Consider the following 25,099-nt stretch of genomic DNA (forward strand, 5'->3'; position numbering starts at 1 on the left):
ACTTATAATACCGGACATTAAATCCATCCAGCCCAGGAGACTTGCCTACTTTCATGGACCTCTAAGCCCCCCGTGCCTCAAGCATCATAAGTGGGCAATCCAACCGCCCCACATCATCCTCCGCAATCCACGGTAACGACACCAAAGCCAAATAGTGATCACGATCATGCGGAGTCTCTTCTGCCTCCGGCGTGTAAAGTTGGGAGTAATAAGCCACAAACCGATCTCTAATATCATCTTCCTTGGTCACAAGAGCTCCAGAAGCGGCCCGAATAGACAGAATGATTTCGCGTTTGCCGAACCTTCAGGCGGTACGCAACTAGCCTGCTAGCCTTATTAGAAAAGTCAATATTTCTGCTGTAAAAGTTGCAAATTTACGCGTAAGCACTCCAACTCCAACTCCTGAAGATCTCTCCGGGTCTGCAGCAATTGTTTACCCACCTCCGCATTCCAAGGCTGATGCTTATGCATCCCCTCTAATCTCCCGATTTGATGCAACAACGCAGCAGCTGCCTCCCGACGCTGTTTCTGCCTGGCCGAGGCTAAGGCAATCAGACAATCCCGCAGGGTGGCCTTCAACCCCTCCCAAATAGCCTCTGAGGAAGCACCACACTCCATATTCAAATCCAGATACTCACTTAGCCACTCCTCAATCCGAGCCATCATATCGGGATCATCCAAAAGACTATCATTGAAGCGCCAAAACTTCCGTCCCGACCCACCCCCATCCCCCCACAAACTGCACCCAGATAGGCGCATGATCCAACCAAGTAACCGATTCAATGCCCGCCCTATCCACCCTCCGGAGAAGACCACGCTCCACAAAAATGTAATCAATTCTGGAGTATGAAGCATGATTCCGGGAAAAATGCGTAGTCTCGAACCAGTGGATGCAACCAACGCCAGCCATCCTCCACATTCAAGGAAGCGAATGCTTCCCGCAACAATTTATGGTCCCGCCTATCATAGCATCCAGCCCTCCCCGAATTATCCAAGCGTAGAGTCACAGTAAGATTAAAATCCCTTCCAAAAATCAAAGAACCCCCTTTGAACTGCAGGATTTGGGGCACTAGCTCCCGAAAGGCTCCCTGACCTTCGTTAAGTGCATAAGTGTTGACCAGAGAGTACAAGCTACCCACAATCAAAGCCTCTACCATGATATACCTACCCTGGGAGTCCCTCACTACCGGGCGGACCTCACATCCCACCCCCTTACTAATCAAAATCCCCACCCCACACTTCTTGGTAGTGCCCTTCCTAAAGGCCCAGAAGGACAAGGGAAACCTAGAGTCCCCTAAGGACTCATGAGATGTCAATAGGTGAGTTTCTTGAGCAAAGCAAACTGCAGCCCGCAGTTGTACCAGCTCCCGGAAGAAGGCCCTACATTTGTGAGGAGAGTTGAGGCCCCTTATATTATAAGATACCAACTTAAGCCCCTCCATAAGAATAGAGACAAGTTACAACCGCCCCCCACAACCAGGATCTGTCCCGTCCCCCCTTCCCGCCTCCCTCCCTACCCCACTCCCCAGCCCACCCCCTCCATCCCTAGCCATCCCACCCCCCTCCCCCAAAGTGAGATCCACCAGACCTCTCACCAACATACAAGGAAGTAAACAATTCCCTTCGCCTATTATATCCACATCCAAATCGAAAACCACAACCATCCCCACACATACACAGCATCCATAGAGCAAATGGCCCACCACCCTCCAAGCGCTCACAAAATCCAAGCTATCACTCAACTCACACCCCACTCCCTCTGAAGCAGAAAACAGGAGCTCACGCTCTCCCACTCGGGAACCTCCACCAGTGAGATCATCCAACCCCACCCCCCGCCCCCCAAACAAGACCACAGAACTCCAAAGGAGACAGGGGACAGGGAAAGGTCGACCCAACCCACCACCAATAGACCCAATCTCAAAGACTAAAAACTATAAACAGAGCTGGAGTAGGTCCACAGCACACATTAAGAACACCACAGTTAAGAAAGTCCAACAGAGGCTGTCGCTGCAGCAGAAGAGGGGGGGGGGGGGGGGGAGTCCCTGCCACGACCACCATGGCTCCCAAGGGGACCACACTCCACTCGCTGCCAAGGCCCTCCCGGCTCTGGCCCTGAATCTTCTGGGACTTCAATTCCCTCCCTTTGCAGCAGAGCACAGGCCTCACGAACAGAGGTGACCTTCGTATACACACCATTGATCGTAATAACCACCCCAAAGGGGTAAGCCCAGCGGTATCTCAGATTGTTGCATTGCAGAGCCTTGGTCACTTAGCGAAAAGAACGCCGCTTCTGTAACGTGCTAGCAGCCAAGTCCTGGTATAATTCCAATCGATGACCCTCCCAGGTCACCACACCCATCTCCCAGGCTCACCGCAGGACTTGCTCCTTTAAAACTAAGCTCTGGAGACACAGCAAGATGTCCTTGGGCTGATCGTTAGCTCGGGATCCCAGTGCTCTGTGCGCTCATTCAATCCCCGACTCCAGTGTCTCATTCTGCAACAGCCAACAGAGCAATTTAAGAACAGTAGCTCGTACATCCTTATACTCCGGCCCATCAGGTAGGCCCCGCACCCGCAAGTTGTTACGCTGGGTGCGTTTCTCCAAATCTTCCATCTTATCCAGCAAAAGTTGATATTCAGTCGACATCTTCCAGCTTCTGTTGCACCCCGGTCACAACTCTCCTCACATGAATCCAAGCGGGTCTCCACCACCTCCACCCGTGAGCCCACTTCCATCAGATCAGACCGAAGCTCCTGCACCGCCTCTCGTACCTGAACCGCCACTGTAGAGATTTCTGATTTAACCTCCTGGATCCATTTCTGCATATCAGCTTTGGTCAGCGGATCAGGGTGTGGGTGCGCTGAAGCCAGCTCAGAGAACATATCAGCAACCGCCTCGATGGCTCTCCCCAAACTTGCAGCGCCGCTCCCGCTCGACTCCATAACCTCCCCGCCACGTGTACACTTGCTCAGCACCTGTTCCATCGTGCTCTGCCCCGGTTTCTCGCAGGGAAGCTTTCTGCGGGTCACCATTCCATCCACACATGGTAACTACACCAGCCACAAGCAGGCAAAGTCTTCGCCAGCACAATAACGCAGCTACAGACAGGGATTTGCTCAGGGCTCAAACAGAGCTCCTAGTTCAAGCTGCCATTCGGACCAGTTATTCGCGATTTATTATTTTATCAATTTAAATTTTGGGGGCTATTTTTAAGCCCTCTTGAGACTCCCCAGAACCTTATCTGGTGGTCTAGCGGGCTTTCGGGGCAGGAGACTACGACAGGAGCTCACGGCAGCCATTTCCTATGAGTGATCTGCACGGGGCAGGAGTGTAGGAAGATCGCTTCTGCCCCGAAAGCCCATTAGACCACCAGGTACGGTTCCGGGGAGACTCAAAGGGCTTAAGGTAAGGTCCAGGATTCCGGGGGAAGGCGTGGGGTGGGTCAAAACCGGCCCCAATATTATTCGCAGGCCGGCTCTGTCCCTAACCCCCGCAAATATTGAGGGAGAAGTGTGAAATCGCACTATTGAGTGATACACAGGCATTAAAATATTCTTAGTTTTGTTTTCCATTTTCTAATAATTCCTTGCATCTTGTTTGCTTTCTTGGCCACTGCCACACATTGGGCAGAAGGTTTCAGCATATTATCCACGATGACACCCATATCTTTTTCTTGAGCGCTGACCCCCCAAGGTGGGCCCTAGAATCTGGTAACTATGAGTTGGATTATTCTTCCCAATGTGCATCACTTTGCATTTAGCCACATTAAATTTCATCTTGTCATTTGGCCACCCAGTCTTCCAATTTCTTCCTGCAGTTTTTCACAGTTTTTCTAGTGCTGCTATATCTTTTTTGAGATAAGGAGACCAGAACTGAATGTAGTATTCAAGGTGAAGTCGTACTATTGAGTGATAGAGGCATTATAACATTCTTAGTCTCATTTGCCATCTATTTTCTAATAATTCCTTGCATCTTGTTTGCTTTCTTAGCCACCACCAAACATTGGGCAGAAGGTTTCATCATATTGTCTACAAAGACTATTTTCTTGGACGCTAACCCCCAAAGGTGGACCCTAGCATCCAGTAACTATGATTCGGGTTATTCTTCCCAATGTTCATCACTTTGCATTTGTCCACGTTAAATTTCATCTGTCACTTGAACACCCAGTCTTCTAATTTCCTAAGATCTGCATGCAATTTTTCACAATCCACATGCATTTTAACAACTTTGAACAGTTTAGTGTCATCTGCAAATTTAATCACCTCCAGATCATTTATAAATAAGTTAAATAGCACCGGTCCCAGTACACTCTACTTTTACTTTCCTTCATCGAGAAAAATGACCATTTAAACCTACCCTCTGTTTTTTATCCGATAACCAATTCCTAATCCACAACTGGACTTTGCCACGTTTCCCATGACTCTTAATTTTCTTAGGAGCCCCTCATGAGGCACTTTGTCAAAAGCTTTATGGAAATCTAGATATACTACATCACCTTTATCAACATGTTTATTCATATCTTCAAAGAAGTCAAGCAAATTGGTGAGGCAAGACCTCCATTGGCTGAATCCATGCTGACTGTCATTAAATCATGTTTGTCTACTTGTTGCCCAATTTTTTCTATAATTGTTTCAACTATTTTGCTCAACACCAAGGTCAGGCTTACTGGTCTGTAATTCCCCAGATCTCCCCTGGAACCCTTTTTAAAAATTGGCATAACATTGGTCACCCTCCAATCTTCAGGTACCACAGACGATTTTAGCAACAGGTTACGATCACTAACAGATCAGTAATTTCATGTTTCAGTTCTTTCAGTACCCTGGGATGTATACCATCCGGTCCAGGTGATTTATCATTAACTTGTCGATTTGGCTTAGTACATCTTCCAGCTTCACCAAGATTTCTTTAAGTTCCTCTGCCTCAACACCCTTGAAAACCATTTCTGGTTCAGGTAGATCTCTTACATCTTTCGTAAAGACCGAAGCAAAAAATTAATTCAGTCTTTCTGCTATAGCCTTTTCCTCCCTGAGCGCACCTTTTATTCCTTGGTCATCCAACAGTTCCATGATTCCCTCACGGGTTTTCTGCTTCTCATGTACCTAAAAAAAATTGTTGCTATGAGTTTTTACCTCTTTGCTAATTATAGGCCAATTGCATCCTTTCCCTTCTTTGTAAAATAAATGGAAGGCTTGGTCTATTTTCAGTTGTTAGAATCCAGGGAGCATCATTCTCTTTTGGATGAATCACAATCGGGCTTCAGGCCTTTATAAAGTACTGAGTTTTAGCTTCTATTCTAGATAGCTTGTATAGCCTATTTAGTACAGGTTCTAGTGCTTTGATAATGCAGTTTGACTTGAGTAGTGCATTTCATCTAGTAGATCCCGTTCTAGCAGTTGGAGCAATTCATGTGGAATCCCTCAGGGTTCACCACTCTCCCCTTTACTTTTTAATATTTACTTATCTTCACTGGGTAACAGGCTATCTCATTTAAGGATTAAGCTGTTTAGTTACACCGATGATATAACATCTTGATTCTTACTTCAACTTCAATTTTTCATATCAGTCATATAATCGCTTAAGTCTTTCCGATACTTGAACAGTGGATGGCTGAATTAAAACACAATCCGGAAAAGACAAAATTCTTTTATGCATCCCCACAACAAAATTGTACAGAGACATCTCTGACTTTAAATGCTAAACTTTATCCCATTCAATTCACTATTAAGATTCTAGGAGAGATTTTAGAGCAGAATTTGACCATGAATCAAGTTGATGCATTGGTACAAAAAGGCTTCCACACCTTATGGAAATTGCACACAATTAGAGCATATTTTGATGTTTCATCCTTCAGACTGCTGGTACAATCTTTGGTTTTGAGCCAGCTCAACTATTGTAACATTGTTTGTTTTGCTGATGCTCAAAAAACAGTTACTTACTGTAACAGCTGTTATCCAGGAACAGCAGGCAGATATTCTCACATGTGGGTGATGTCATCCACAGAGCCCCAATACGGAAAGCTGCTAAAGCGCTCTTGCTCTTTAATAATATAATAAAGCTCACGATTGACCGTACCGTGCATGCACGAGTGCCTTCCCGCCCGATGTAGGTGCACGCTTCACAGTTCAGATAGCCAGCTAAGAAGCCAATCGGGGAGGTGGGTTGGATGTAAGAATATCTGCCTGCTTTCCCTGGATAATACCTGTTCTGGTAAGTAACTGTGCTTTATCCCAGGACAAGCAGGCAGCATATTCTCACATGTGGGTGACCTCCAAGCTAACCAGAAAATGGGATGGTGGGAGAGTTGGCTATTGTGAAAATAAATTTTATAATACTATTTGGCCGAAATGTCCATCTCATCTGGAAAAGGATTCCAGACAGTATTGAGAAGTGAAGGTATGAACCGAGGACCAAGTAGCAGCTTTGCATATTTTGTCTATAGGAATAGAACGTAGAAAAGCTACTGAAGCTGCCATAGTTCGAACACTGTGGGCTGTGACACAACCCTCCAGTTGCAGCCCAGCCTGAGCATAACAAAATGAGATGCACACAGCCATTCAGCTGGAAATTGTTCTCTTGGAAACACAATGTCTCAACTTGTTTGGATCATAGGAGACAAAAAGTTGTGGCGAGATCTATGGGATTTAGCCCTTTGCAAACAGTATGCCAATGCTCATTTGCAGTCCAGAGTATGAAGAGCTGTTTCTCCAGGATGAGAATTAGGCTTGGCAAAAACAATGGAAGAATAATCGATTGAGATGAAACTCAGTAACAACTTTGGGTAAAAACTTTGGAAGGGTGCGGCGTACCACTTTATCATGATGGAATACAGTAAATGGTGGATCCGCTACCAAAGCTTGAAGTTCACTGACTCTGCGAGCAAACGTGAGAGAAATGAGGAAAACTACTTTCTAAGTGAGGTATTTAAGATGAGCCGTAGACATTGGTTCATAGTAACATAGTAGATGACGGCAGATAAAGACCCTAATGGTCCATCCAGTCTGCCCAACCTGATTCAATTTAAATTTTTTAATTTTTTCTTCTTAGCTATTTCTGGGCAAGAATTCAAAGCTTTACCCAGTACTGTGCTTGGGTTCCAACTGCCGAAATCTCTGTTAAGACTTACTCCAGCCCATCTACACCCTCCCAGCCATTGAAGCCCTCCCCAGCCCATCCTCCACCAAACGGCCATATACAGACACAGACCGTGCAAGTCTGCCCAGTACTGGCCTTAGTTCAATATTTAATATTATTTTCTGATTCTAAATCCTCTGTATTCATCCCATGCTTCTTTGAACTCAGTCACAATTTTACTCTCCACCACCTCTCTCGGGAGTGCATTCCAGACATCCACTACCCTCTACGTAAAGTAGAATTTCCTAACATTGCCCCTGAATCTACCACCCCTCAACCTCAAATTATGTCCTCTGGTTTTACTATTTTCCTTTCTCTGGAAAAGATTTTGTTCTATATTGATACCCTTCAAGTATCTGAACGTCTGAATCATATCTCCCCTGTCTCTCCTTTCCTCTAGGGCAGGGGTCTCAAAGTCCCTCCTTGAGGGCCACAATCCAGTCAGGTTTTCAGGATTTCCACAATGAATATGCATTGAAAGCAGTGCATGCACTTAGATCTCATGCATATTCATTGGGGAAATCCTGAAAACCCAACTGGATTGCGGCCCTCAAGGAGGGACTTTGAGATCCCTGCTCTAGGGTATACATATTCAGGGCTAACCAGTCTCTCCTCATATGTCTTCTGGCGCAAGCCTCCTATCATTTTCGTCGCCCTCCTCTGGACTGCCTCAAGTCTTCTTACGTCGTTCGCCAGATACGGTCTCCAAAACTGAACACAATACTCCAAGTGGGGCCTTACCAATGACCTGTACAGGGGCATCAACACCTTCTTCCTTTTACTGGCTACGCCTCTCTTTATACAGCCCAGCATCCTTCTGGCAGCAGCCACTGCCTTGTCACACTGTTTTTTCACCTTTAGATCTTCAGACATTATCACCCCAAGGTCCCTCACCCCGTCCGTGCATATCAGCTTCTCTCCTCCCAGCATATACGATTTCTTCCTATTATTAATCCCCAAATGCATTACTCTGCATTTCTTTGCATTGAATTTTAGTTGCCAGGCATTAGACCATTCCTCTAACTTTTGCAGATCCTTTTTCATATTTTCCACTCCCTCTTCGGTATCTACTCTGTTACAAATCTTGGTATCATCTGCAAAAAGGCACACTTTTCCTTCTAACCCTTCAGCAATGTCACTCACAAACATATTGAATAGGATTGGCCCCAGCACCGAACCCTGAGGGACTCCACTACTCACCTTTCCTTCCTTCGAGCGACTTCCATTAACCACCACTCTCTGGCGTCTGTCCGACAGCCAGTTTCTGATCAAGTTCACCACTTTGGGTCCTAACTTCAGCCCTTCAAGTTTGTTCAACAGCCTCCTATGAGGAACTGTATCAAAGGCTTTGCTGAAATCCAAGTAAATTACATCTAGCCTATGTCCTCGATCCAGTTCTCTGGTCACCCAATCAAAAAATTCAATCAGGTTCGTTTGGCACGATTTACCTTTTGTAAAGCCATGTTGCCTCGGATCCTGTAACCCATTAGATTCAAGGAAGTACACTATCCTTTCTTTCAGCAACACTTCCATTATTTTTCCAACAACTGAAGTGAGACTCACCGGCCTGTAGTTTCCTGCTTCATCCCTGTGACCACTTTTATGAATAGGGACCACATCCGCTCTCCTCAAATGGAGGATTCATGAGTTGAGCAAGCAGAACATTAAGAACCCAAACCACTTGAGGTGGTTTGAGAGGTAGTTTAACATTGAATAGTCTTTTCATGAATTTGGAAACCACAGGATGAGCAGAGGTTTTTTCCAACTAATGGTTGATGAAAAGCAGCAATTGCACTGAGATGTACTAATAGAAATGGATTTGAGGCCAGACTGGGATAAGTGGAAAAGATAATCCAAAATCGAAGATAAGGATGTGGATTGTGGTTCCTAATGGTGAAGATTGCACCAAGCAGAAAACTGAGTCCATTTTTGAGTATAAAATTGTCTTGTGGCTGGTTTTCTGGAAGAAGCCAAGATGTCTCTGACAGGTTGAGAAAAATGAAGATCAGGTGAATTCAGGCCGAGAGATACCAAGCTGTCAGGTGTAAAGACTGCAGGTTGGGATGAAGCAGAGAACCTTGACTCTGTGTAAGAAGAAAAGGAAAAACTGGCAGAAGAGGCAGCTCCCTGAGTTGAAGTAGAAGGGAGAACCATGGTTGTCTAGGCCACCGAGGAGCTATCAGAATCATGGTGGCTGATTCGTATTTGGGTCTGACAAGCGTCCTGAGAATAAGTGGAAACAGAGCGAACACATAGAGAAAAGCATCTGCCTCCAGGCGATGAGGAGAGTAGTCTGGAACAGATCTGGGGCAGCTTGCTGTTGTGGAAACACACAAAAAGGTATACCTAAGGGGTTCCCCATTGAGAAAAAATTTGACTGAGTTAAGCATCCATTAGTGAGGTTGCAGGATGCAGCTTAGTTTCTCCACCAGTGAATTTTTTATTTATTAGATTTTCAATTTAATTACCAAGCATAACTTGTACAGAAAGCAAAATTAGACTTATGATTATTATTCCATCATTATTGACAATATCCAAAAAAGCAGAAATAAATTAGACTAATTATGCTCAAGTCCTCAAACTGGATCCAAAATAGCAGAAATAAATTGGACTAATTATGCTCAAGTCCTCAAACTGGATCCAAAATAGCAGAAATAAATTAGACTAATTATGCTCAAGTCCTCAAACTGGATCCAAAATAGCAGAAATAAATTAGACTAATTATGCTCAAGTCCTCAAGCTGAATCCAAAATGTTATAATCTAGTGACAAACAAAAAGCAAATTTAAAGCATAAAAGCTGGACAAAGCATTGAGTTAGGTATATATTTCATCAAATAGGGCTCAGGATTGTTCTTTTTCCAAGCGGGATAAAGACAAAAAAGGTTGTTAACTGGATTGGTTCATAAAAGACATATTTAACAGCTTGATATAGAATACATTTACAAGGGTGCCTCAAATAAAAAGTGGCACCCAAAGTTATAACCCCAGGCTTCATTAACAAAAATTCGACACCTCTGCGTCTCTTGTGTCAAATCAGGAAACATCTGTACTTTAAGACCTATAAATTCCTTTTGTCTATTTTTGAAGAACAATTTTAACCATGTTTTATCAATTGAGAGAGCTACTGATATAATCAAGGTGGATGGCACCGCTGCCTCAGATATTTCCAACATCTCCGTTACATTTAAAGATTTCAGAACTTGACTTTTTCCAGGAAGATAATATACTGAAGAAAATGGAGGCAACTTCTCCTCCGAAATATCTCCACCAGTGAATATTTATCTCCTTGAATGTAACAGCTTTCAGAAAAATGTTGTGAAGAATTGCCCACTCCCAAATCTTCTGAGCTTACTGGCAAAGGAGAAGAGACCCTGTTCCTCCTTGCTTGTTTATATAGTACATGGCTACTTGATTGTCTCTACGAATGAGAATGACTTGATCTTGAAGATGCAGAAAAGTCTTGAGAGCATTGAAAATCGCTTTGAGTTCCAACAGATTTATGTGATGGCGACAATCTGTGGCGGACCAATGACCTTGAGTACAGAGACCATCCAGGTGAGCTCCCCAAGAGTAGGTTGACGAATCTGTTATGAGAACCTTCTGGTGAGGGGGCATTTTAAACAGTAAACCTCTGGAAAGACTATGTCATGAGGAAAAGCGCTCGTGTATGAGCGATGCGGTCAGTTGCAAACTTTCTTAAGTTTTTAAAGAGCAAGAGAGCTTTAGCAGCTCTCCATACCAGGGCTCAGTGAATGACGTCACCCACATGTGAGAATATGCTGCCTGCATGTCCTCGGATAAAAATCTTTACAGATTGTGCATTATTCAGAATGCAGCTATTTATTGATTTTCAATCTGAAAAAGTTTGATCATATTACACCTTTTCTTCACAAATTGCATTGGCTGCTGGTTGAGACCCGTGTGAAGTTTTAAGTTTGGATGTTTTTGCTTCAAGGTATCATCTGGCCTCATACCCAATTATCTTGTGGCTTCGTTTATATTTGTAAATTCAAAACGCTCTAGATGTTCACATGCTTTATTTGCATTTCCATCAATTAAAGGGTGTAAATGTAAAAGATATCATCAACATTTCTGTCATATCAAGTAGCATTTTGGGATAAGGATTTGAATTATTTAGTTGTTACTTCCAGTGCTTAATTTAGGTGACACTTAAAAACATATCCATTTACTACATTTTTTAGGCAACTGAAGTATTTCATCTAATTGTAATTCATTTCACTTTTATAAAACCGCAAGGAACATAAAAACTTATATACCGCAATACTGCTATGTTATGTTCTTCATATTCTTGCTCAGCTTTATCAATGCTTTGAATCTAACTTGCCAGTGCTTATGTTTCTTATTTTTTTCATTGGAATTCTTTATTCATTCTTTAAAAGATGTTTTCTTGGTTGCAATAGCCTCCTTCACTTCACCTTTTAACCATGACGGCTCTTGTTTTATCTTCTTTCCACCTTTTTTAATACATGGAATACATCTGGTCTAGGCTTACATGATGGTATTTTTAAATATCCACACCTGGTTTACACTTCTGACTTTTGCAATAGACCCTGTTAGCTTCTTTTTAACCATTTACCTCATTTTATTGTAGTCACCCTTGTGAAAATTAAGTGCCACTATAGATTTCTTTAGCAACAAATTTTTCCCCGTTCCCATGGGAACTCATTTTCTCATCCCGTCAAGTTCTTTTCCTGTCCCTGCTCCATTCCTGCAAGCTGTCTTCATCTGCACAAGCCTCAAACACTTTAAAATCTTAAGTGTTTGAGGCTTGTATGGTTAAGGCAGAGCTTACAGGAATTGGACAGGGACAAACCTCACGAGGATGGGAGGGGGAAATTGAGTTCCTGCAGGATATCACTATAGTTATTCCCTACCTGCAATAACATGTTTATTTGCACAGAAAGTTCCAGGCTATTTGTTGCAAAAGTAGAGGTACTTCCAACAGTATGCACACACTACACTATGGAGATATGTGGTGGAGTATAGATGGCGACAACACAAAAGAATAATGGTTTCCATTTTAAAACTCACTAAAGAAAACTTTCTACATAAATGTAACTCCAAATACAAGCTCAGGGTGAAAAGTACCCAACTCAAAATCCTAGTCATTAAAGACTAGACTAGGTTTAAACACCTAATGACAACACACATTTTAAGGAGACCTCCTTAATTCACAGCATAAGTTCTCATTGGTGTTGATAATATATCTCCCCAAAAAATCACGAACATGGATAATCTCGGCCCCTTTCTCTATAATTAGAACTCCTGTGAACAAGACTCAGGATCATTCAAGTCATATCACACTATGATATGCTCACTATATATTTCTAGTTATAAGAAACAATTTGTGCAATACCGAACATGGACAGTTGCAGTTTTTCAGTATTGCTGTTTTTATTATTTTATTGTGAATGTTGAACTGTAAGCTGCCTTGATCAGGGTTTCTTGCTAGGTAAAATATAAATGTATAATTCCTCTATAATAAAACCCTAAGCGTGCATGCGCACTTAGGAGGCCATGATCCCTGCCGCCATGATGTGTGCCTCTGTGCCAAATTCGATTTGAGACGCGTGGGGCAGCTTGCGGCGTGTGGGGCAGAAGAAGGAGAGTGCGAAAGTTTTATTTGGCGGTTTCTGCATGCGCAGTAGAGCGTGCAGCAATTTCCCCATCAGTAGGAGCCTGCAGCGGCTTAAACACTGCCTTTCTTCTACAACGCTGCGACCCCGAAACCACTGCAGACCACCACAAAAACCGGGTAAAAAGTAAAATGAAGGGAGAAGGGCTACTGCTGGACAGGGGAGAGGTAAAAGGAAGGGAGAAGAGCTACTGCTGAACAAGGGGAGGTAAAAGGAAGGGAGAAGGGGTACTGCTGGACAGGGGGAGCAGGGAAGGGGTGCTGCTCGACACAGGGGAGGTAAAAGGAAGGGAGAAGGGCTACTGCTGGACAGGGGGAGCAGGCAAGGGGTGGTGGTGGACAGCTGAGGAAAGAGAGAGACAGAAAGACAGACAGACAGACAGCGGCCAAGGAGAGAGAAAGAAAGACAGACAGACACATCTGTTCTAGCACCCGTTAATGTAACGGGCTTAAAGACTAGTAAGTGAATAAAACTGTTAGTTTTATCTAAAACATGTTCTATTACCTGTGCCCAAAACGTTACACCATCTTCAACATGGCTGACAAAGACCTCTTCTAAACAGGGAAAACAAGAGGTTTGGCATTACCACAACTCCATATATAGAATTTCCACTACCACCATTAACCACCATTGTAAACACTGGAATTCCATATTCATGAAACATAGGGGGGGAGGCAGCATTGCCAACTGTGCACATGAAGTCTAGGGGTAATTTTTACCCACCGAATTTATAGTTTTCAAAATGGGAAAAAAAATGTCCTTGGTTTAAGGAAAAGTAAACATCTGCAATTTGTGCTGGTACTTTTTTCAGATAAATTTACACACTATTTTTAGAAATACAAAAGTGTGCAGCACGTGCAATTTGAATCCACAGTAATGCTCCTCTTTGTTGTTAAGTCATGCACATGGCAGCACTACACATGTAGTTTAGCTGCAGGTAAGGGTATGTTCATTTAGGCTTCCATGGCTTGCATCATGATTGTTGCTGTTGTCTGAGTCTCGCCACATCTGGGTAGGTAGAACAGACGTTTCAACCACCATACCCTGAAGAAAGCCACAGCATGATGGCTGAAACATCAGTCTACCTACCCAGACACAGCGAGAGCCGAACAACAGCAACAATCACAGGTAAGGGTAGGCAATTTTAAAAAATTTGCAGTTTTGCACAAACACATTTTATATATAAATGACTTAGGAAACGGTTCCATATTCTATTTCACATGTATATTAAGTGAAAATGATGTACCGAGGAAAAAAAATCATCAAGAGCCAATAATGTATGTCAAACTGCACTTTTGTAGATCTGCAAATCCATCATGAGATATCTGAATACAGTGAAGGTAATGCATGCAAATGAAAGATTAAGTTATTACCTGCATAATCTTTCTGTTAATACACACAGGAATATGTATGTTAGGTAATTAATCCATGCTCATTAACTGCTTGCAGAAGGATGTTAATCGTATCTTTCAGCTCATCTTTCACCAGTGGAGTACAGTACCCTCTTCAGTTTGCACCAAAGCAATCATCTCCATTGTAACAGAAAAAAAGAGGAGGGGATTGGAGAATTTTCATGGAATAACACATGGTGGCAGGTCAAATGCACGCAAGACAAAAGCGCGCGGACAAAACCGCTAAGACAAATACGCACAAGATAATTGAACGCAACGATAACAGCGCGCAAGACAAATTAGCGCAATGATAACAGCGCGCAAGACAATTGGACGCAAGGATAACAGTGCGATGAAACATAAAGCAGTTATTTACCGTAACAGGTGTTATCCAGGGACAGCAGGCAGATATTCTCTACATGTGGGTGACGTCATCCACGGAGCACCAACGCGGATAGCTTTTCAAGCAAACTTGATTGAAGACTTCAAGTTTGCTAGTGCTGCACCACGCATGTGTGTGCCTTCCTGCTGCACTAGAGAGCGCATCCACTCCTCGTGGTATTCAGTTCATATAGCTAGCAAAGAAGCCAACCCCGGGGAGATGGGAGGGTTGCGAGAATATCTGCCTGCTGTCCCTGGATAACACCTGTTACGGTAAGTAACTGTGCTTTACCCCAGGACAAGCAGGCAGCATATTCTCTACATGTGGGTGACCTCCAAGCTAACCACAAAAGGGACGGAGGGAAGTTGGCAATTTAGGAAAACAGATTACGCAAAACTGACTGGCCAAACCAGCCGTCGCTCCTGGACAAAGTATCCAAACAGTAGTGAGAGGTGAATGTATGAACAGAAGACCAAGTGACAGCCTTGCAGATCTCCTCAATTGGTGTGGACCTGAGGAAAGCGACAGAAGCCGCCATCGCTCAGACTTTATGCCCCGTGACCCGACCTCGCAGCGAGAGACCAGCCTGAGCGTAGCAGAAGGACATAGTTGGACAAGGCGTGCTTGGAAACAGGACGACCCAACCTGTTAGGATCAAAAGATAAGAACAGTTGAAGGACCTTCCAATGAGACATGGTGCGTTGGAGATAAAAAGGTTCCGCATGAACGACTACTTCGGAAAATTGCAAGCCATGGAATTGAGGGTGAAATACTCACGTGGATTAAAAACTGGCTGGAGCATAGGAAACAGAGAGTGGGGGTAAATGGACAATATTCGGACTGGAAGAGCGTCACCAGTGGGGTGCCGCAGGGCTCGGTGCTTGGACCCATGCTCTTTAACATCTTTATAAGTGATCTGGACATAGGTACGAAGAGCGAGGTGATTAAATTTGCGGATGATACGAAGTTATTCAGAGTAGTAAAGACGCAGGGGGATTGCGAAGATCTGCAACGTGACTTAATCAAGCTCGAGGAATGGGCATCGATATGGCAGATGAGGTTCAACGTGGATAAGTGTAAAGTGATGCATGTCAGTAACAAAAATCTTATGCACGAATACAGGATGTCCGGGGCGATACTTGGAGAGACCTCCCAGGAAAGGGACTTGGGAGTTCTGATCAACAAGTCGATGAAGCCGTTCACACAATGTGCGGCGGCAGCAAAAAGGGCAAACAGAATGCTAGGAATGATAAAGAAGGGAATCATGAACAAATCAGAGAAGGTTATCATGCCGCTGTACCGGGACATGGTACGCCCTCACCTGGAGTACTGCATCCAGCACTGGTCGCCGTACCTGAAGAAGGACACGGTACTACTCGAAAGGGTCCAGAGAAGAGCAACTAAGATGGTTAAGGGGCTGGAGGAGCTGCCGTACAGCGAAAGATTAGAGAAACTGGGCCTCTTCTCTCTCGAACAGAGGAGATTGAGAGGGGACATGATCAAAACATTCAAGGTACTGAAGGGGATAGACTTAGTAGATAAGGACAGGTTGTTCACCCTCTCCAAGGTAGGGAGAACAAGAGGGCACTCTCTAAAGTTGAAAGGGGATAGATTCCGTACAAACGTAAGGAAGTTCTTCTTCACCCAGAGAGTGGTAGAAAGCTGGAACGCCCTTCCAGAGACTGTTATAGGGGAAAACACCCTCCAAGGATTCAAGACAAAGTTAGACAAGTTTCTGTTGAACAAGAACGTGCACTGGTAGGGATAGTCTCAGTCAGGGTGCTGGTCTTAGACCAGAGGGCCACCGCATGAGCAGACTGCTGGGCATGATGGACCACTGGTCTGACTCAGCAGTGGCAATTCTTATATTCACCTTTCAAGTAAGGAACTTCAGACGAGCTTCATCCATGGGCTCAAACGGTGGTATCATCAATGGAGCAAGAACCACATCCAGATCCCAAACCACAGGGGGAGGCTTGAGAGGAGGATGGACATTCAAGAGACCCCTCATGAAATGAGAAACCAAAGGGTGGACCAAGAGCCACTTTCCATCAAGCTGCTGATGGAAGGCAGTAATCGCACCAAGATGGATACGAACAGAATTTGTCGAGAGACCATAAAATGGGGGGGGGAGATTGCTGGAAGACACCGGACTTGAGAGAGAGACTTGGGTGTGCTAGTGGATCCATCCATGAAACCATCCGCACAGTGTGCAGCAGCCTCGAAGAAAGCCAACAGGATGCTGGGCATCATCAAGAGGGGCATATCAACCAGGACGCGGGAAGTCATCATGCCGCTGTATCGAGCGATGGTGCGCCCACATCTGGAATACTGCGTTCAATATTGGTCGCCGCACCTCAAGAAGGAAATGGCAGTTCTTGAGAGAGTCCAAAGGAGGGCAACGAAACTGGTAAGAGGACTGGAAAACTGCCCATATGCTGAGAGGCTGGATAAACTGGAGCTCTTCTCTCTGGAAAAGAGGAGGCTCAGGGGGGATATGATAGAGACCTTCAAAATACTTAGGGGCATAGAGAGGGTGGACAGGGACAGGTTCTTCAGACTAAAAGGGACGACAGGTATGAGGGGGCACTCAGAGAAACTGAAGGGAGATAGGTTCAAATCAAATGCAAGGAAGTTTTTCTTCACCCAAAGGGTCGTGGACAAATGGAATGCGCTCCCGGAGGAAGTGATCCGGCAGAGTACAGTACAGGGATTCAAACAGGGATTGGACAGATTCCTGAGGGAAAAGGGGATCGTGGGGTACTGAGGGAGGTGCTGGGGTGTTGCATAAGTATAGACAGCTCACCAGGTCGTGCAGGTGCAAGGCCGGAGGGTTAGGACATTGATGGGAAGATAGGACTTCGATGAGAAACCTAGGGGGCAAGGGGGCCCCTTCTGGTGATTAAGGCAGGTCATGACCTGTTGGGCCGCCGCGGGGGCGGACTGCTGGGCGGGATGGACCTCTGGTCTGACCCGGCAGAGGCACTGCTTATGTTCTTATGTAGCAAATAATCCAGAACCGAGGACAGAGAAGCGGACAGAGGTTCTACATGATTTGAAGCGCACCACGTGACGAATCACGTCCACTTCCGAGAATAACATTGCCTGGTAGAAGCCTTTCGAGAAGCTTCCCAAACATCCTTCACCGACCGGGACAACTCAAAGGAAGGAGTCAGGTGGAAAGGAACCAAGCCGTCAGATAGAGACTGTAGATTGGAATGCAACAGCGAATCCTGACTCTGCGACAGCAGAGAAGGAAAAATAGGTAGAAGAGGCTCCCTTACACTGAATTGAAGAAGCAGGGAGAACCACAGCTGGCGAGGTCACCGAGGAGCAATCAAGATCACAGTGGCGTGCGCCGACCTGAGATGCACAAGCGTTCTCAGGATCAGAGGAAAAGGCGGTAACGCATAAAGGAACCAGCCCTCCCAAACCAGGAGGAACGCATCCGCCTCGAGACGGTCCGGGGAGTACATCCTCTAGCAGAAGAGAGGCAATTTGTGATTGAAGGGGAAAGCGAACAGATCTATCTGCAGAGTCCCCCACCGAAGAAACACCTGACGAAGAGTCTGGGAATGAAGAGACCACTAGTGTTGCCGCAAAAGGCGACTTAACTTGTCCACTAGGCAGTTGAGTTCACCCTGGATGTAAACCGCCAGCAGAAAGACGTTGTGGCGGAACGCCCAATTCCAAAGGCAAAGAGCTTCCTTGCAGAGGGACAGGGACCCCGAACCCCCCTGCATGTTGACGTAATACATCGCCACCTAGTTGTCCGTGCGGACCAGGACCACCCGATCCTGAAGCAAGTGGCGGAAGGCCACCACCACATAGTTGATGTGGCAACGACGGTCCACATTTGACCAAAGGCCCTGCGTATGCAGAGCGTCGAGATGAGCCCCCCCAAGCATACGTTGAGGAGTCAGTCATCAGGACCTTGTGATGCGGAGGAGCGAGAAAGAGCAACCCTCTGGAAAGACTGGAAGAGCTGGTCCACCAATGGAGTGAGCGTTCCAAGGAAGGAGTCACCGCAATTGGAAGAGAAGCGGGATCCCGATCCTGCCACCACGGAGAGGCCAGAGACCACTGAGGAACCCAGAGATGCAGCCGTGCAAACGGTGTGACGTGCACGGTGGAGGCCATGTGTCCCAGAAGGACCATCATCTGCTTGGCCGAGACTGAAGTCCGCAGGGAAACTTGCTGACAAAGCCGCACGAGTGTGGCTTGCCGAGAGGGAGGCAGAAAGGACCGGAGGCGAACCGCGGCCAGCATGGCTCCGATATGCAGGAGGGACTGAGAAGGGCACAGCTGAGACTTCGAGAAGTTTACCTTGAACCCCAGACTCTGAAGGAAGGTAATAGTCTGACGGGTCGCTGAAATAACCTCCACTTTCGTCGAGGCTTTGATCAACCAATCGTCGAGGTACGGAAAAGACCTGAAGGCCCCACGACCGCAAAGCCGCCGCCACCACCACCAGGCACTTCGTGAAGACCTTGGGAGAGGAGGCAAGCCCGAACGGGAGGACCCCGTACTGAAGGTGCAGGTCCCCAACCTGAAAACGAAGGAACCGGCAACAGGCCGGATGAATGGGCACGTGCGTACAAGCCTCCTTGAGATCGAGGGAACACAACCAGTCCCCCTCGTCCATCAAGGGATACAAAACAGGAAGCAAGAGCATCCCGAATTTTTCCCGAACCAGGAATTAGTTCAGCTTCCGGAGGCCCAGGATAGGACGGAGGTCCCCGTTCTTTTTGGGGACCAGGAAGTACCTGGAGTAAAACCCCTGTCCCCTCTGACAAGGGGGACCTCCTCAACCGCCCGAAGGCGAAGAAGAGCCCGAGCCTCCAGAAGGAGCAAGGGAAGCCGCGCTCGACTCGAAAGCAACACGCCGGGAGGACTATCTGGAGGCAACGCCCGGATGTTCAGCAAATACCCCACTCTGACAACGGTGAGGACCCAAGTGTCCGAGGTGATGCGGGCCCAGATATGGTAGAAAGCCCGGAGACGGCCCCCGATAGGAAGAGTGGCGGGGTCCAGGGCAGAGGGGGCCAGCCCCCTTCCGCTCAGCCAGTCAAAAAGACGGCGTGGGCTTAGACACCGCAGGGGTCTGAGGTATAGGAGGAGCCTGCTGCTGCCGCTGGCGCCGAGGAGGCGGACGAGAGAAGGCAGGCGTAGACTTCTGCGGGTACCCCGGGGTGGCAGCCGATAAGCCTTAGGAGGAGTGGGCTTGGGCCGCACCAAAGAGGCAAAGGAACACTCGTACTCCAAGAGGCGCTTAGTGGTGCCACAATCGAATCAGTAAAGAGTACATTCCCCAAACAGGGAACATAGGCCAAGCAATCCCGAAGAATGGGGTCCATAACGACGATGCGGAGCTACGCCCAATGGCACATGGCAACCGCAAAGGCGGAGACCCGAGAGGAAAGCTCGAAAGCATCGTAAGCCGCCTGGAACATGTGCAGGCGAAGCTGCAAAAGAGAGTCCACCAGCCGCCCAAAACTCCGCGCGGTGGGAGGCGGGCAAGGAGTTGACCAGGACCTCAAGACACGAGGTGAACGTAAAATTATAAATCAATCAACAAACCGCACAGTGACTCCTGAACAAAACAAAGAAGCCGCGGTGCTAGAAAGGCACTTTGAAGAACGCAGAGAAGAGAGACAAGGCTTTCTGGCTCCGTGGAAAACTAAGAACTGAAGACCACGAGGAAGGGATGCGCCCTCTAGTGGAGCAGGAAGGCACACACATGTGTAGTGCAGCACCAGTAAACTTGAAGTCTTCAATCAAGTTTGCTTGAAAAACTGTCCGCGTCGAGGCTCCGTGGATGATGTCACCCACATATAGAGAATATGCTGCCTGCTTGTCCTGGGATAACACACATTTCTGTTCTGCTCTGGAACTCATGAAAAAGAATAATAATAAACATGAACTTATAACGTAGATGTATGAATGTTTGTAATGATTAATATGTATGTATTTCTGTAGCCCACTTTGATAAAAGTGGGCTATAAATGAATAAACTATAAAAAAATATAAACTATCAATGAACCAACCTGCTGTGTGCAACCAGCACTAACATATATGGAGATCCAAAGTGCCACACACTCAATAATTTATTAGTAATTCATTCATACAAGTTCACCCAGGGACAGCGACAAAACGAAGTTTTCGTTCTCATATTTCTAAATTGGTTTCTTCATCTTTCTATACTCAGTCAAATTTGATCCATTTGCTCATTTCTTCAACAAAATTCACTCCATATTCTTATACATTCCTTTGTCCTGAGCAAACTTGACTTATTGTAATGTCATTCACTTTGGACTTCCGAAATATCAATTACATCAGTTACAATTAGTCCAGAACAATGGTGTAAGACTACTTCATCGCTGTTCCAAGTTTGATCACGTCACACCACATCAAAAGACATCCTCCCGGTATCATATCGCATTCCTTTCAAATACAATATTCTCTCTCAACAGATTCTATCGAGTATTCTTCCTTCTTTTCTATACAGTTTCTTGGTTCCATACTCACCACAATGAACTCTACGATATTCACAAGAGTTATTAGTCGTTCCTTCATTCTAACAACTTTTCCTTGATTTTCATAGGAATTCTTCTCTCTCTGTCATGGTTCACACTCTCTGGAATTCTCTGCCCTTCTATCTCCGTTCAGAAAAATCATTTGCAAACTTCAAGACTCAATTAAAGGCATATTACTTCTCCTTGGCTTTCTGTTCTTAATTTTTCTAGGTAATCTCTCTCTAAAGTTCTATTTGACTTTACCTCAACTAACATGGGCAGAACAAATTTTAGTTTTTTCGTTAACCAAATTGTTCATTCCTTCCCTTTCCCCAAAACTTTTTTGTTTTATTCTATCTAAACTAAACTAAACCTTAAGTTTATATACCGCATCATCTCCATAAAAATAGAGCTCAACACAGTTTACAGGTAATTCAATAAATGAGGGAAGGACATAATAAGAAATTAGAGGTTAAGAGAGGATAGCTAGCTTTACATTTTAAAAAGATAGCTTTACATTTTGGAGAAAAGCCAGGTTTTCAGATGCTTTCAGAATAATTGGAACGAGCCTAGGTTCCACAGCGACTATCCCACCGACTTCCTCCTTTCCTCATTTTTTCATTGTTGGTTTGACTGTATTTTACATTTTGTTTATTTTTTGTTTTTTTTGTTCCCCACCCTATTTAATTTTTTTATATTTTTAAATTTTATTGTAAACCGCTTAGATTTACCTCTGGTTTTATATTTGCGGTTTATTAAATAAATTGAACTTGAGAACTCCAGAGTTGTCCGATACAGAAAGCAGATGAACTGCAGAGCCCACAGGGCAGACCATACAGACTCCTGTGTGTATTAACAGAAAGAAGATTATCCAGGTAAAAACCTAATCGTTCATTCTGTTACATAAAACATAGGAGTCATTAGGTGATGTACCAAAGCAGTTTCAGATGTCTAGGGTGGGATGAGGCGCATGCTCTCAAAACCAAGGACACAAAAGCAAAATCTTTTTGAGCTGCCATGGTCCCTCTGTAGAACCTTGTAAAGATATGGTGAGTAGACCAAGTAGCTGCTCTATAGATCTCTCTTCATATGGAACTGCCCAGGACTTCACCCATGAAGATACCACTCTTCTAGTCGAATGAGCTTTATGAGAAATTAATAGAAACATAGAAAGATGACGGCAGATAAGGGCTACAGCCCATCAAGTCTGCTCACACCAGTGACCCACCCTTATAAGTCTACTGGCCCCCTTAACTTTACTGACCTGCTCTATTAAGTCAATATCCTAGCGACCCTGTTTGCCACAGTCAATGTACATTGACAAAATTGCAATGCAAATCCATCTGGCAATAGAAGCCTTGGATGCTGGTCTGCCTTGTCTTGCTTAGTCGAAACCATAGGATGAAATACAGGCAAACGAACCTCTTGGTCGATGTGAAAAGTTGACACAACCTTCGGTAAAAAAGGAAAATACCATATGCAGTGAAACCCTGGCCTCTGTGATCCTGAGGAAACATGATGGCAGAAAAAGGCCAAATAGCCCATCCACACTAACCATTATTTCTTCCTCTCTCTAAGAGATCCCACGTGCCTATCCCAGGCTTTCTTTAATTCAGTGTCTCTGTCTCAACCACCTATTCCGGGAGACTGTTCCATGCATCTACCACCCATTCTGTAAAAAAATCATTTACTCAGATCACTCCTGAGCCTATAACCTCTTAACTTCATCCTAAGCCCTCTCATTCCAAAGCTTCCTTTCAAATGAAAGAGACTCGACTCATTCATATTTACATAACATAGGTATTTAAACATCTATCATATTTACCCTCTCTCACCTTTCCTCTAAATGTTTGATTGAGATCTTAAAAACTGTCTCCATACACTTTATGATGAAGACCACACACAATTTTAGTAGCCTTCCTCTGGACCGACACCATCCTTTTTATATCGTTTTGAAGGTGCTGCCTCCAGAATTTTACATAATATTCTAAATGAGGTCTTACCAAAGTTTTATACAGAGGTATCAATACCTCCTTTTTCTTACTGGCCATACCTCTCCCTATGCACCCTAGTATACTTCTAGCTTTCGCTATCACCGTTTCAACCTGTTTGGCCATCTTAAGATCATCACCCAAGTCCCGCTCTTCTGTCATGCACATAAGTTTTTCACCCCCCTAAACTATACCGTTCCCTTGGGTTTTCGCAGCTCAAATGCATGACCTTGCATTTCTTAATATTACATTTTAGCTGCCAAATTTCAGACAAGATTCGCCAGGTCTTTCTTCATGTTATTCCCTGGTTGTCTACTCTATTGCAGATTTTGGTATCATCCGCAAAGTGGCAAATCTTACCTGACAGCCCTGCACAATATCATTTATAAAAACATTAAAAAGAACATGCCCAAGAACAGAACCTTGAGGCACACCACTGGTAAAATCCCTTTCCTCAGAACAATCTCCATTGATCACTACCCTCTGTCATCTTCCACTCAACCAATTCTTTACCCAGCCCGTCACTTTGGGACCCATCCTGAGGGCACTCAAGTTTATTTATTAGACGTCTGTGTGGAACACTGTCAAAAGCTTTCCTAAAATCTAAATACACCACATCTAGCACACTCCCTCTATCCAATTCTCTGGTCACCCAGTCAAAGAAATTGATCAGATTTGTCTGACAAGTGAATCCATGTTGCCTCTGGTCCTGTAATCCACCGGATTCCTGAAACTTTACCATTCTCTGTTTTAAAAGCATTTCCATTAAATTTGCTTACCACAGAAGTCAGACTTACCAGCCTGTAATTTCCTACTTCTTCCTTACTTCCACTTTTGTGAAAAAGAACCACATCTGCCCTTCTGCGGTCCTCCGGTACCACTCCCGACTCTAGAAACTCATTGAAAAGGTCAGTCAGCGGAGCCACCAGAACTTCCTTAAGTACCCTCAAATGTACACCATCCGGCCTCATTGCTTTGTCTACCTTTATTTTAGCTAGCTCCTCACAAACACAACCCTCTGAAAAATCGATCAGGGTCTACCACTCCTCCATCCCTACTCACGTTTGTCTTCTGCGGTCCCATACCCAGCACTTCAGCCGTGAACACTCAACAAAAATATTTGTTAAGCAATTAAGCCTTTTCTTTATCAGCTTCTACATATTTCTCCCCTTCACCTTTTGAGTCTCAAAATGCACCTTTTGCACTTCTTCCTAATATATCTAAAAAATGTCTTGTCGTCCTGTTTTACCGTGTCAATTATTTTCTTCCATTTGCATCTTTGCTTTCCTGACTACATGACCAGCCTCTCAACTTTTCCAGATATTTTTGCCTGTCTTCCTCTTTCTGCGATCTTTTGTAATTTATGAAAGCTAACCTCTTATTCCTTACCTTCTAAGCTACTACTTTTGAGAACCAAAGCGGCTTTCTTTTCCTTTTACTTACTTGCCTCACAAAAAGGTTTGTCGCTCTTATAATTACTCCTTCCAGTTTTGCCCACTGCATTTCCACTCCTTCCAGACGTTCCCATCCCTTGACATAATCCCCCATTCAAATAAAGTTAGCTGTTTTTTTTAAGTCTAGAACCTTTCATTTTGAATGAGCCCTCTTTATACCCATCTTAATAGTGAATTGTACCATACAGTGATCACTGGATGCCTACTGTAACATTAGAAACACTTTCCCAGTTTGTAAGCACTAAGTCCAGTATAACCCCATCCTGCCTGAGTTCTATTATCAACTGCTGGAACAGTTGTTCTTACAGAGAATCCAGGATCTCCCTACTTGTAGAAGACCCCACAATAAGGATACCCCAATCAATACCCATCATGTTAAAATCACCTATTAGTAAAACTTCCCCTTTTTTAGATATATTCTGAATGTCTACTATTAGATCTTTGCCCTCCTCTTCCGTCTGTGAAGAAAGCCTGTATATCACACCAATGTAAACATTAACCATTCCCTCTTTCCAAATTGATCCACAGTTCCTCTTCCTTGCCCTGCAGATCCTGAAATTGTGTGGCTTTAATATG

The 25,099-nt window shown here is 44.8% G+C and overlaps 1 protein-coding gene across 9 annotated transcripts in view; it reads right to left on the reverse strand.

Annotated features, from left to right (window-relative positions):
• STK31 (serine/threonine kinase 31) overlaps window positions 1-25,099 on the reverse strand; it is a 620,303-nt gene that overhangs the window by 501,644 nt on the left and 93,560 nt on the right. For all 9 annotated transcript variants that reach the window (XM_033930854.1, XM_033930858.1, XM_033930859.1 and 6 more), the window contains one exon: window positions 13,295-13,344. In XM_033930854.1, the coding sequence (XP_033786745.1) occupies window positions 13,295-13,344 (50 nt within the window). The remainder of the gene's footprint in view (window positions 1-13,294; window positions 13,345-25,099) is intronic.

Source organism: Geotrypetes seraphini, chromosome 2 (genome assembly GCF_902459505.1).
Source record: "Geotrypetes seraphini chromosome 2, aGeoSer1.1, whole genome shotgun sequence".
Classification (NCBI taxonomy): domain Eukaryota; kingdom Metazoa; phylum Chordata; class Amphibia; order Gymnophiona; family Dermophiidae; genus Geotrypetes; species Geotrypetes seraphini.